This window comes from Coptis chinensis, chromosome 6 (assembly GCF_015680905.1).
Source record: "Coptis chinensis isolate HL-2020 chromosome 6, ASM1568090v1, whole genome shotgun sequence".
Classification (NCBI taxonomy): domain Eukaryota; kingdom Viridiplantae; phylum Streptophyta; class Magnoliopsida; order Ranunculales; family Ranunculaceae; genus Coptis; species Coptis chinensis.
The window spans coordinates 94,376,191-94,391,114 of record NC_141461.1 but is presented as its reverse complement, the minus strand read 5'-3'; the positions used below and the strand labels follow the sequence as shown (position 1 = coordinate 94,391,114).

General features: G+C 43.3%; 2 protein-coding genes across 2 annotated transcripts; both read left to right on the top strand.

The window, feature by feature from the left end:
- Positions 1 to 5,550: 5,550 nt before the first annotated feature.
- On the top strand, positions 5,551 to 6,198 carry LOC147495613 (uncharacterized). Its single transcript, XM_086568431.1, has one exon. It carries the CDS (start codon positions 5,551 to 5,553, stop codon positions 6,196 to 6,198), a length of 648 nt encoding a protein of 215 aa, XP_086424557.1.
- Positions 6,199 to 6,546: 348 nt separating this feature from the next.
- LOC147495612 (uncharacterized) lies at positions 6,547 to 7,083 on the top strand. The gene has a single exon (XM_086568430.1). It carries the CDS (start codon positions 6,547 to 6,549, stop codon positions 7,081 to 7,083), a length of 537 nt encoding a protein of 178 aa, XP_086424556.1.
- The last annotated feature ends 7,841 nt before the right edge of the window (positions 7,084 to 14,924 follow it).

Below are 14,924 nucleotides of genomic sequence, written 5' to 3'. Positions count from 1 at the left end.
ATATGCTCGTAAGCTTGCCCTCCGTAGTATCCCCCATTTCATTCATTACCAGAATGAGTTCTCGATTGCGTAGTATCCCCTTCAGACAAAGACAGAACGAACAGGAACTATCAAGGCACACCCGACTAAGGATAGTCTAGATATACTCACAAAGTTAGTAGTAGCTTACCAATGTGGGACTACAACAAAAACACAAAGAGAGAAACACAAGTAATTTGAAATATAAAACAAGGAATTCCAACAATCCCCCACTATTTCAAAATACTTATAAGTTGCACAAACAAGGCCCTGGCCAATGAGATTCTCATCCTCCACCCACCACTCAACGATTGAGTAGCCTGACCTTGATTATCCTTGGTGAACCAGACCTGCTGCGCTAGAATCTTTGATGCCTGAGCCTCAGCTACATCTGACCCGATTAGCATACACTTCAGCAAGCTTATCACTAGCATCATCGTCATTCTCAACCCCATCTTCAACAGAAGACAATAAATTTTGCAAGGATGTGGCCTCTTCTCGGAGCTTGACGAGTTCTTCATTAGCTGAAACAACAGTTTCAAGTGTTGTCCTCTCATCCCTATAGGAATTCTCTTAAATGGACAATCCGTTAGCAGACATGTTGAAAGTCAAAGTTCCTCATGTGTTTCTCTCTCACATCATCAATTATCTCTAATATAAAATCAATATATGTTGGGTCTCACAAAATAAGATTTCTGAAAATTTAATAAATCCCTCTCAGGTGTTTCTCTCTCTCTCTCCTCACATTTATTATCTTTTTGTTACTAAGTATAAAAAAAAACTTGGGCCCACCAACATGTCAATTACTGGTTTTTTAGACTTTGGTCCTACCAATAGTTTGTTTATTATGGTTTGGTCCAGAAAAGCTTGAATATTAGGGTTTAGTTCTAGTTTTGGTTGTTGACTGTGGTAAATCTGCTTGTATTTTTGAAATGACATTAATACCCCTCGTGTGCAACATCATGCTAATATATAAATTAGACTTTGATATAAAAAATAAAGTCATCTTCTAGGACTTGGTCCCTACTATTATTTGACAAATTAGAGTTTAGTCCTCCTTGTCAACCATTAAAGAATGGGCTGAAACAGGGGGCCTGAACAACCAGAGGCGCTAAGATGACCTGACTACTATGAAGAAAGCAAAGCTCTCTCTGTGTTTACCAGGACCAGACGAAATAGTGGTTTTTCTCGACTAAGAAGCTCTCTCCAACTAATGCGGGACCAGTAGCACCTAAAGCTAGATCAACTTGTGAATCCTGCTCCTCAACCTGAATAACCTTCTGGCCAGAGAATGCAAGACCAGGGTCCTTGGTTGGCAAGGTATCAACACACTCCTCAAACTTCCAACTTTCAGCTCGACAAATAATTGTGAAACAAGGTCCCACCTTTGAGATCACAGATATGCAGTCAAGCTTTCCGCTTTGTTTTGTAATCATAGCAGTGTTTCAAAGTTGCAGCAGTAATAAAGTAAGAATGGATAAAAATACATAGGGGATCAGATGCATACCAGATTTTATGTCGTATGTCAAGCGTAGCCACTTATTTGTGAGCAGTTTTAAAAATGGAGCATTCTCTACCCGCAAATCTTGTTGACCGCAAGATGTTGCATCTACCGGTGGTTGCTGAGCACTATTGATCAGGAAATTACATTCAGGCTGATTAAATTGGATTTCCAATTGATCAATCTCAACTGGTTAGGGGAGCTGTGACAATAGCGATATTGTCGACAAGGTAGATGCACCGTGCTTGACCACTTGTTCATGAAAAGCTTAAGCAAGCAAGAAGTACCACTCTAAATGGGCTGATAGGATCAATCTCAAGACGGAGGGGTTTATCAGCTTCAACTTTAAGGCTGCCGCTCTCTTCATTTGATGACAATGTGACTTCTCCTTCTAGAATCTTAAAAACCTCATTGTGTATGATTTGTCTTTGAGACAAACTAGCAGGACCAGCCAGACCATATTTTCCTTTCCCTTCAGAAGGTTGGGATCCAAAACTAGATGATATGGGCAATGCAGCCATCTGAAGAGAGTACTCGACAAAATCTTTCACTGAACTGAAATTGAAATTAATGGCAATAATACCCATCCTCTCTCCGTTGGAGTGAGGGGATTTATCGGAATCTCGTTCAGAGTCAATGAAGGTTTGCTTGTGGTTCCATTGATAGGTGTTTGTAATGGGCTTTCGATTAATCCTAGTGAGATAAAGGGTTGTTTACCCAGAATCCATAGAAGAGGAACGGGCATAGGTTATAGTTGTTCATTTTCCAACGTCTGAAGCTAAGACAGGGGCCGGGGCAAATAAGATGGAAAAGGGATCCTCCGCTGGTTGAGACTGGTTTTTTTTAATGGTTGACAAGTAAGACTAAACTCTAATTTGTCAAATAAGAGTAGGGACCACGTCCTAGAAGATGACTTTATTTCTTGTATCAAAGTCTAACTTATATATTCACGTGATGTTGCACGCGTGAGGGGTATTATTGTCATTTCAAAAATACAAGCAGATTGACCACCGTCAACAACTAGAATTAGGACTAAACCCTAATATTCAAGCTTTTCTGGACCAAACCCTAATAAACCCACTATTGTTAGGACCAAAGTCTAAATACCCGATCCATTACTTAACTGTTATTTACTAATAAAATCCCTTTTAGCAACTAAAGTCGAGCATACATACGATGATCCTATATGTTTTCATTTCGTAGATTTTGCAGACATTCTTAATGCCTATAATAATTTAGTTTCAAGAGCGAGGTGTACAAGAGGGCTAGTTTGAGCTAACTTATGGTGTACCGATTGTTATGCACCCTATTTGATTAAGGGGTCTCAAATCTAAGTTGATGCTTGGAAATGGACTTGTTTGTCTTTCATGATTTTTCATATGAGACGGATGGGTTTGTACAAAAAAATATTGGCAAGTATGGACTTCAATCGAGACTAGCTATATATACACACTACACAGTACCTTAAATGTTTAAAATAGTAATACAAAAACACCACTAATAAATGTCATAATAGTGTTATATAATGTCGTATTAGAAAATCACAGTATAATCTTAGTAGTATAATCTTGGATTATGATATAGAATTATAGTGTCATATTGAACTTATATAATGTTGTACAGTGCTGTTGGAATACCATTATAGAGTTATAGTATCGTATTGAACTTCTATAGTGTCGTATAGTGTTGTTGGAATACCCTTATAGAGTTATAGTGTTGTATTGAACTTCTATAGTGTCTTTCTTGTAGATGCAACATTCTCATACACATCCAAAACCTAGAATATGACATTTTATAGATGATATATAAACCATTAATAAGTATTTATTCAAGAATAATCGAGTGAGGTGTACAAGAGTACTAGTTTGAGCTAATTTATGGTGTACCGATTGTTATGCACCCTATTTGATTAAGGGGTCTCAAATCTAAGTTGACGCTTGGAAATGAACTTGTTTGTCTTTCATGATTTTCCATATGAGACGGATGGATCTATACAAAAAAATATTGGCGAGTATGGACTTCAATTGAGGCTAGCTATATATACACACTACACAGTACCTTAAAGGTTTAAAATAGTAATACAAAAGCACCACTAAAATGTCGTAATAGTGTTATATAATGTCGTATTAGAAAATCATAATATAATCTTGGTAGTATAATTTTGGATTATACTATAGAGTTATAGTGTCGTATTGAACTTCTATAGTGTCGTACAGTATTGTTGGAATATCCTGAGTTATGGTGTCGTATTGAACTTTTATAGTGTCAAACAATGTTGTTGGACCAACTGTGGATGCTAAACCCAGTTTGTTTCGCATATGCATTATAAAAGTTTCTGACATCACACAGTGACTCAAATTCTTGTTACTTGATAATTGAAGATTGTTAAGCTCAGTATGCTCTTCTCCTTCAATCCCACTCTCTACTTCTAATTTCTCGTAGTCCATTTGAAAATAACCTGAAATGTATGTAAAATATATCAAACAAGCAGTATAAATGCAATATTCAAAAAAAAAAACTAACGATAGAATTTAATGATTTTCCAAACAATATAAGAGAGATTGGGTAACAACAAAAACATATATATACTTTACCAACATGAAACAATTCTTGACTCAAACCGTCAAAAAATATGAGAAAACAAATTAAAATAAAGCAAAACCCATACCAAATTACTGCAAAATTATAGCATAATTCAAACAAATATACACCATTAGAAAAGAAAATTAGTAACTAGCTAAAATGAAGTTGAACATTATTACCCTCTTCCTGTTTCAATTCTTCTCAAAGAAATTTCGTTCAGGTGTTGTTGTCTAGCTAATTTAAGAGGCAAGAGAAGAATTTGAGGAACTCATATAAGGTGAAAGTGTGAGGAGAGAGAGAGAAAAAAGAGAGGAAAAAAAACCACTAATATTCATTTAATATTAGAGAGCAAAGTGGAATGAGAGAGAAAACACGTGAGCAGCTTTGACTTTCAAGATGTCCGCTAACAGATAATCCGTCTAAGAGAAGGCCTGCTCATCCCTACTACATACCTCTTGTTCAACCAAAAGCACCCATCGATGTTCTTAGGTACAGGGATCTTTCTCCAAGCTAGAAGCTTCATAAGAGTTGAGTTGGGTTCAATAAGACCATATCTCTTTCCATGAGAAATTTTCACATAAGCATTTTTCAAAAGCTCTTTACCACGCGCAGACACAGAAATTTTTTCAACAGCTATATCCTTAACATTAGCATCAGCGTCGTTTTCACCATCGAGGACTGAACACAGGCTACCAATGATAACAGTGAAAGTTGTGGTGGTCATATTCATGGCCTGAAAGGTTAGTGGTGGTAAGTGGGCCGGATGTGATATAGTACAGAGGAGACATGCTGCAGGGGATCAGATCCACGAAGTCCTAACTGCTGGGGAACCAACGCGATACGTGGAGAGAGAGAGAGCGGAATCCTAACTGTTAGGAAACTGACGCGATACATGGAGAGCAAGGGAGCATAAGATGAGGGAGAGATCAACAAACCAGAAGAGAGAGGAGGTTAGAAAGAGGAAAGGAGTTATAAAGGAAAGTAGGGGGAAAGAAGAAAAGAGAAAAGGAAAAATAGAAGGGGAGAGATAGAAGAGAAAGGAGATAGAGAAAATCAATACAGGTGATCTTAGAGGTTGTAATATTTGATAACACATTTGACGCCGTCTGTGGGGCCTAGAGAGAAAGTGGCCACCGTGACGAAAAGAGGAGTGGGAAGACCTAAGAAAGTAGCAATTCGAGAGGCGGTAGAGGAACCAGAGAGCGCTAAAATGGAAGGGATAGGGGAAGAGGAGATATCAGATGTGGCGGCAGATGCCACCAGACTTCTCCAAGACGAGATAGTTAGGCTAAGGAACGAGAATGACGAGCTGAGAAAAGAGGGAGGTCCCACATGGGGAAACACAACTGGGGGATCCTCGAGGAAGTGAGGTAGAGGGGGAGAATGAATAATACCCGATACCGGACGCGGAACAAACAGCGGGCATCACACTAGAGGTAGTTCAGGCGATGATTGAGAAAGATAGGGAAGAAAACCGCATAGCAGAAAAAGTGAACCAAAGCGCTGCACAAAAAGTGGTTACGAGTCTCAACAAAAACCCACTTGCATATTCAAGATGGAATTCGGAGGTGCCTAAGAGGTTCACCCAACCAAGGTTTGAGAGGTATGATGGGAAAGAAGACCCGACTGACCATTTGCACCATTTTTGGCAACAGATGTCGCTGTGGCAGGAAAGTAAGTATGATGGACTCCGCTGCATGATGTTCCCCGCTAGTCTTAAAGGGGGAGCTTCAGACTGGTATTACAGGTTCGCTTCGCAGAGCATCAATAGATTTGAAGAGCTAGAGCGCGCCTTTGTAGATCACTTCATACACCAGAAAAGGAGGGTGGTTGATATCGCTACCCTATTCAACATCAAGCAGAGGTCAGCGGAATCATTAAGGGAGTTTCTATGCAGATTCAAAGAAGAGACACTGAGGGTGGAAAATCTAGACGAACACACAACGATCATTGCCTTCCAGCATGGCTTGAGGTCGGGAACTAGAGTCCACGAGTCGGTTTCCAAAATCGAAATCACTACTTTGCACGCTCTGTATCCAAAGGTAGAAAAATACATACGATATGTGGACATAATGCAGAGGAACGCGAAGGAATAGAAGAAATCAGGGAAGGCAGTGCAAGCTATTGACAGAGATGACCGAAAGGGTAAAGGTAAGACAAAGGAAAGAGAAAGAGGATCATACAGAGGGGAATCCTGACAACCAGAGAGGACTGGGGATCGAGGCAGGAGGGATATCAGAGAGAGGAAGTCGTACCGCGAAATAGAGCAAACTCCTCTTAACAGGCCGCTAGAGGAGATCTTACCGCTAATTAAGGGGTAGCAGTATTTTGAGGGTCCGCGCAGTATACTAGAGGAGATAGAGGGGAAACCATTTTGTGTGTATCATCAGATCAGGAACCATGCCACTAATGAATGTTATGCCTTGAAGTGGCTGGTGGAAAGAATGATTGAGAAGGGGATGCTTAAGGAATTTGTCGCGGAGGTTCGTCAAACCGAGAGAGTGCCGGCTCCAACTAGAATCTTGGGGACTATCAATGTCATATTTAGTGGAGAAACAATGGGGAGAAATGCACACAGAGACAAGATAAGAAAGACAGCGAGTTTACAGCAGGTTAATGAGGTAATGGGCATACCGCGGTTAGTCTGTGGAACCGCGATAGGAGAGGAAACCATAATGCTCACCCCAAAAGACCTAGAGTTGGTAATCTCACCACATGAGGATGCCTTGGTGATCACTATAGCTATGGAAAATTATCTGGTAAAGAGGTTGTTGATAGACTGCGGATTTGCGGTGGATTTGTTATTCAAAGGGGTCATAGAAGAAATGAACATCGGTAGAGATCAACTGAAAGTCCCTCAAACAAATTTGTTTGGTTTCAACGGCAACATGACAGAGCCCATGGGGGAGTTGGTGTTACCCATAACAGCTGGTCCAACGACTGTGTTCACAAGATTCATGGTGGTGGACACTAATTCCTAGTATAATGCAATCCTAGGGAGAAGATGGATCCATGAAATGAAGGCAGTTCCGTCAACATATTATCAAGTGATCCGCTTCCCCACGAATAGGGGGATGTATGAAATAAGAGGGGATCAAGTCGCTGCGCAGAACATCCATCAAGTGACCGTGAAAAATATGGTCCGAGGTACGAAGGGGGAGGGTTTGGTTCGCAAAGACGGATCAGCATAGCAATTACAGGCGGCGGCCACAAAGGAAGTCTATGAAACCCCGGTGGAGCCGAAAATGTTGGATGAAATTGAGATAGTTAACCTCGGAAGGCAGTTCCGTCGACATATTATCAAGTGATCCGCTTCCCCACGAATGGGGGGATGTATGAAATAAGAGGGGATCAAGTCGCTGCGCAGAACATCCATCAAGTGACCATGAAAAATATGGTCCGAGGTACGAAGGGGGAGGGTTTGGTTCGCAAAGACGGATCAACATAGCAATTACAGGCGGCGGCCACAAAGGAAGTCTATGAAACCCCGGTGGAGCCGAAAATGTTGGATGAAATTGAGATAGTTAACCTCGGAATTGCAGACGAGGAGAAATTTATATCGGTGGGGTCTAACTTGTCGGAGGAATGGAAGGGGAAGTTAGTGCAGTTTTTGGTAGCGAATACAGATATATTTGCATGGGTGATTGAGGATATCACAGGATTAGACCCAGGGTTTGCCTATCATCGCCTGCATATGAATGAAGATGCGAAGCCTATAAGGCAAAAAATGAGAAGTGTGAGACCAAAGTATGTTGAGGGGATTCGCGAAGAAGTTACTCGATTGAAGGGGGCTGGGATAATAAGGGATGTAGAGTTCACAGAATGGTTGTCCAATGTGGTCGCGGTTCCGAAAAAGAACGGCAAAGTTAGAATGTGTGTCGATTTTACGGACGTAAACAAAGAGTGTCCTAAAGATTGTTATCCTATGTCGCGGGTGGATGAGTTAGTAGATAGAACGGTAGGTTTCAAAGTGTTTTCTTTTATGGACGCGTCCATGGATTACAATCAGGTCGTGATGTTCGGTCCAGATCAGGAGAAGACAACATTCGTAGTAGAAGGTGGTATCTACTGCTACACAAGGATGCCCTTCGGTTTAAAAAATGCGGGGGCCATATTTCAGCGGTTAGGAGAAAAGATGTTTGAAAGCAAGATTCGGAATGGACATATATATCGAGGACATGGTGGAAAAAAGCATGTCGGAAGGGGAACACTTAAAAGGTCTTCAGGAGACTTTTGACATACTGCGGACGCATAAGTTGAAGCTCAATCCCGAGAAGTGCACATTTGGGGTAAGTTTAGGAAAGTTTCTGGATTATATAGTCACTCACCGAGGCATAGAGGCTGATCCCGAGCAGATCCGATCACTAGTAGAGATGCCATCTCCTCAGAATGTGAAAGAAGTACAACGGTTGGCTGGAAGGGTTGCGGCACTTAATAGATTCATTTCCAAATCATCGGACAAATGCCGACCACTGTATCGTTTGCTGAGGAAAATGCCAGATTTCCAGTGGACTGCGGAGTGCGAATGTGCCTTTCAGGATTTGAAGAGGTACTTAGGAAAGGTGCCCTTATTGTCACGACTTGAATAGGGGGAGAAATTGTACTTGTACTTGGGAGTCACAGAATACGCGGTAAGCTTAGTCCTCGTGCGAGTTGTCGATAAGGTGGAAAAACCAGTTTACTTTCAAAGTAAAACACTGCTGGATGCGGAGACCTGGTACAGTAGGATTAAGAAATATGCTTTGGCTTTGATATTTTCAACGTTAAAATTGAAGCCTTACTTCAAGGCACATTCACTGGTGGTAGTAACAAATCTGTCCCTCAAGCAAGCATTGAAGGCCGAGAAGTCAAGCAGAATGCTAAAGTGGGCGGTAATGCTCAGTTCTTATGAGGTTCAGTACCAATTCAGAACGGCAGAAAAGGCGCAAGCTATGGCAGAATTCCCGGCCAAGGACCCAACTTGGGGAGAGGAAATGGTCATGGAACAGGAAGGGGAAGTTAGTCGCGACCCTTTGGATCCTTGGGATGCGCAGAATGGATGAAGAGTTTTCACTGATAGTTCCGCTACAGATACAGGGAATGGAATCGGTGCCGTCTTGGTGACTCCTGAGAACACCCGTCTAGAGTTATCGATGAAACTGGGATTTGTCGCTTCTAATAATGAGTCTGAATACGAAGCGGTGATAGCAGGTTTGGATTTGGCTAAAGATTTGGGGGTGAGCGAATTGTCTGTGTACTCCGATTCAAACTTGGTAATTTGTCAGGCGAATGGAGGGTTTGTAGCCCGCTGCCCATGAATGGCAAAATATTTGGAGGTTTTACAAAAAAAAGGCTAGAAGGTTCACCAAGGTAAAGTTTGTCCACTTAGGCCGCGGTGAGAACAGACATGCCGACGCATTGGCTTATGTGGCGGCAGTGCTTCCTGGAACAGAGGGTCGTTCTATTGAAGTCAGGGTCTTAAGTAAGCCAAGTACTTCAAAGGAGGAAGGGGTTTAGTTAACCACTGAGAGAGATATGGGTTGGATAGAACCCATATAGACTTTCCTGATGGGAGTAGAGATAGAGAACAAGCAAGAGAGGCATAAGATGGAACAGGTAGTTCGAAGGTACACATTAGTAGAGGGGGACTTGTATAGGAGAAATTTCAGCGGGCCACTGTTAAAATGCATATGGCCACAACAGTGTCAAGAGCTATTGGCTGAAGTGCACAAAGGGGACTGCGGAAGCCATTTGGCAGGGCGAATAACAACACACCGCATGATATCACAGGGGTATTTTTGGCCCCATATGAAGAGAGATGCCACGGAGTATGCAAAAAGATGTGAAAAGTGCCAGCGATTTGCTCCGCTAATACATTCACTAGCAGAGCCGTTGTATAATGTGTTCAGTCCTTGGCCTTTCGCTATGTGGGGACTTGATATTGTGGGACCTCTACCCATGGCTAGTGGGAAAAGAAGATTTATGTTGGCTGCTACCAATTATTTTACCAAGTGGGTAGAGGGTGTGGCATTGCAACAGGTTAAGGAAGAAAACGTAAAGAAGTTCTTGTGGGAGAATATCATATGTAGGTTCGGACTACCTCATACTGTCATCGCGGATAATAGCACTCAGTTTACAGGGGGGAAAGGTGCGAGAATTCCTTCAAGCATTCAAGGTGAAGCAAAGGTTCTCCGCCCCCTACAATCCTGAAGGAAATGGGCAGGCAGAATCATCGAACAAAACTATAATGGATAATCTAAAGAAAAAATTGGAGTCGCGGAAGGGAGCGTGGGTGGATGAGTTAAATCACGTGCTATTGGCATATCGCACAACACCGCGAACCTCTACAAATGAATCTCCATTCGCAATGGCATATGGGGTAGAAGTGGTCATATCTGTAGAGATGATCGCATCAACGACCCGAACTAGAGATGTGGAAGGGGGAGTAAATGAGATGATATTGGCCACTGATTTGAATCTCATTGATGAAAGGAGAGAGGTAACGCGCGCATTCGGTTGGAAGAGTACCATCGGAGGCTACAGAGACAATATGATAAACAAGTGAAACTGCGTACTTTCAAAGTGGGTGATTTTGTGCTGCGCCGAGTTACACCCGCCACCAAGAAAGAGAATGACGGTAAACTGGGGCCCAACTAGGGAGGGACCCTATGTTGTGACAGAAAAAGGTACATCTGGAACTTATCGGTTGCAGACCTCAGCTGGGGAATAGATCGAAAAACCGTGGATCATTAGACTATTGAAAAAGTTCCATGGATGAACCGTTGTCTAGTTTTTCATGTAAAAGAGAGGAGACTCGCTTTTAGTTATGGCCATTCGCACCTAGGAATGATATTTTGTGTTCAATATTATATCAATGAATAAAGAATGCACTCATTCCAATTGTATCATGAGTATTGAAAATAACTTGGGGGTAACCCCATCAGGCTTCATAGCTAAACAAAGACAGCAGGGGGGATGAGCCTTTCGGACTCTATGTCCGAATCGACTTGGGGGCAACCCCATCAGGCTTCACAGCTGAACAAAGACAGCGGCAGGGGGGGGGGGGGAATGAGCCCTTCGCGGACTCTATGTCCTAATCGACTTAGGGTCAACCCCAGTAGGCTTCACAGCTAAACAAAGACAGCGGGGGGGATGAGCCCTTCGTGGACTCGAGGTCTGAATCAACTTGGGGGGAAATAGAGATGCCCACCAATCTTCACAGCTAATCAAAGACAGCGGGGGGGATGAGCCCTTCGCGGACTCGAGGTCCGAATCAACTTGGGGGCAAATAGAGATGCCCCCACCAAGCTTCATAGTTTATCAAAGACAACGGGGGGGATGAGCCTTTCGCGGACTCAATGTCCAAATCGACTTGGGGGCAAATAGAGATGCTCCCATTAGGCTTCACAGTAAGATCAAACATTAAATTTCTGGAAGTTAAATGGCTAAAAGACAAACTCCAAAGGGTATGTACAAAGAAAGCAAACTAAATTGGAGGGTTTTAAAATCTCAAGTTCTGGCATGCGGGGAATTAGAATGCAAATGGAAAGGCAAAACGAGCTTAATTAAGACCTGCTGGGCACACCCAGAAATCCAGGCTAAAAGATGTTCATCCAAACACAAAATATACAAACATTCAAGAGTATATACTTTAAAGAAAGAAAGCTTTAACGTTTACTGCTGTTCAACATTCGCTTCTTCCTGAGGGAGAACTTCTGCCTCATCCACAGCTGTGGTATTGTCATCGTCCACCTCAATAGGGGAGGTGTCAGCGCTGGGAGTGGATAGAGGTAGATCAGATGTAGTAGCCTCAGGAATCGTGGACGAGGGTGCTAAGACTAGAGTGTCAGGCACTGGAGGCGGAGATGGAAGTAGACGGCTAACGGCAGTAAGATCATTAAGTTGTTGCCTCAGTTCACGGGCGATATTTTTCGCAGCAAGGCTTCGGAAATGCTCCGCAGCTTCCTTCATAGCCTTGTCTAAGGCAGCATGGGAGGCGAGTCTCTCTGTCTCCTTTAGGCTCTCCAGTTTAGAAGCGACACCCGCAACATAATCGTGGTGCTTGTCCTCAGCCCTCTGGAGTTCTTTCTGGGCCTTTAGAGCCACGATTCGAAGATCGTCCCTGTCCTTTTCTAGCCTAGCATGATTAGCTTTCCAGCCATCAGGACCGTGAATCTCCTGCTTCACAACGTCCAGAGTCTCCAGAGTATTGGTTAGTCCGCACACCACATAACCAATATCCAGACTTAGCTACAAAGAAATAATTGTTAGCAAGAGTTGTAAGAGAAGTAAAGATGGGGGAAGAGTAATGAAACACAAACCTTTTCCCAGCCAGTGTAGATGAAAGCTCAATGTGAGGCGAACGAGCCAGAGTCTCCATAGGCTTGGTCCCCGGGGGAGATGAGAGCTGAAAAACAAGGACGCTGCGACTGCTGGATTGTCCAAGGCTGAGTCGCGGGTAGTTACTTCGCGATCTTTGGCCTTGAATTGGGGATGCCAGACTTCGACCGGACCTAAAGAAAGGGGGCCCATCGTGATGTGGTCCTTGCCAAGGCGGCGTGCTGGAGCCAAAGACCGTGATGGATCAGCACGTGTTTCGGAAGTGGGATGGGGCGCATACGTCTTAGCCTTTTTTGCTGGGGGGCTCTTGTCTACAACTTTGACGGGCGCATCGCCATCTGAGTCGCTGTCCCAGAGTTTGAGTTTGTTAACATTTATAGCAGCGGCAGTATTAGGAGAGGAAGGGTTGGCAAAATCGTCTTCCCAATCTGCCATTGAGGAAAGAAGGAGGAGCGGGGTTAGCGGTATTAGTATGAGACTTGGAGGCAGCGGCACGTTGAGCAACGACTCGAGAATGAGAGATCTTGGTGGTATACTTGAAAGACTTGTGAGTCTTGCGTTTCCTCTTTTGGAGGGGGGAAAGTTTTGGCTTTCTTTCTTTGGGGGGCGGCAGCGATAGAGCGGACCTTGGTATTTACCGATGTCTTTCAGAGAAGGGTCAAGTAAAATAGGGTTGGCTTTGTCGGGATCAATGCCGAGAATTTTACACTGGGCACTCCCCAATTCGTGGAGTGATTGGAAGACCTCTGAACAAACGCCGGTGTAAAGTTATGACTGCGAATTGGGTTTCCAACCTGGATCATCAAAAATAAAGACAAGTTACAAACAAGTTAGACAAAAACACTGCGACTCAAAATGTTTTACTTACTACTTGTAAGAAAATTGAGATGCCACAGAGAAACTTCTGAAGGAAGGTCCGCATAAATAAAACTCCCAGACACATACAACGGATAGTAGTGCACACCTTGTCAGAAGTTGTGATGTGGAGGATAAAAGACTTCTTTCGCGGACGAGTACAAAAGGATTGATATCCCACACTTCCGAATTTGGTGCTCTTCTTTATATATATAATAATGAGCAATGATATCGCGGAGTTGGATTTTAGGGGTGTGGGTCTCGTTGTAATGGTTGGCGGCGTACATAACACGCCAGAAGTTACCTATGCCTTGACATGGCGGAATGTTGAAATAATTGCATACTTCGACGTCAAGAAGGGTTAAGGGAAAGCGCAAACTAGCCACTCTGTCCTACAGTAGCGACGAGATAACCGGGCCGCAGTGTGACCAAGTGAGGAAAGTGGGTGACGCCATACACGTGCTCTAGAACCATGTTATGGGGGATGCCATAAGCGGCTTTAACTGCATCTAAGTTAGGTCTACGGTAATATGACGGCGGAGGAGGAAGAGAAGATTTTCTCCCTTAGGTAGAGAGTGCAGCGGCTGGACTGGCAGAGCCAGAAGTCGGGGATTCAGATCTGTCAGCGGTATGGTTACTAGATCTAGGTGTAGAGGATTCAGATCCATCGGATCTGGTGGCGGAGGTATCCATCGATTCCGATCCCGACATGATAAAATCAGCACTAAGATGGGAAATGTTACACAAAACAAGGAGATTGCAAGCTACGAAAGGGGAAAAGAGGGTGGAACAGTACCCCAAAAATGATTATAGCAAATAAGGATGGGAAGAAAGAGGCTGGAGAACAAACCTGAGATGCGAAGTAGCCAAGGCAACGGAGTAGTGTATGGGAACACGAACGGTGCTGGAGAGATCCACAGGAATCAAGAATAGTGGAAAATAAGTTGAAAAGGTTGAAGATAATGGAAGGTGAAGAGAAAAGTGAACTGAGGGTTTTGGGTTTTGAGGGAAGAGAGAAGTTTGAGCGGGATTTGAAGGGACAGGGGTAAAAAAAGAATTACCAAGAAAGGGACCAGGGGAAATGGAACACGTGGGGTCTCAAAATTTGAAGAGTTCAAATGCGCATGCGCCGTTTCCAACATGGCAATAAAGGTAGAACACGTGCCTTGAAAAAGAAAATGAGATGACAGTGTAAAAGAAGAGAGATACACCGCGAAAGGAGATATGGAATGAGTAACGGTAGTTCTCGGCCCCATAGATGTCCGCGGATCATCAATAGGACCGAGAGAGGGCATCTGTGGTGGTCATATTCATGACCTGAAAGGTTAGTGGTGGTAAGTGGGCCGGATGCGATATATATAGTACAGAGGAGACATGCTGCAGGGGATCAGATCAGCCAAGTCCTAACTGCTGGGGAACCGACGCGATACATGGAGAGCAAGGGAGCACAGGATGAGGGAGAGATCAACGAACCAGAAGAGAGAGGAGGTTAGAAAGAGGAAAGGAGTTATAAAGGAAAGTAGGGGGAAAGAAGAAAAGAGAAAAGGAAAAACAGAAGGGGAGAGAGAGAAGAGAAAGGAGATAGAGAAAATCAATACAAGTGATCTTAGAGGTTGTAATATTTTATAACACAAAAGCATCGTGATCG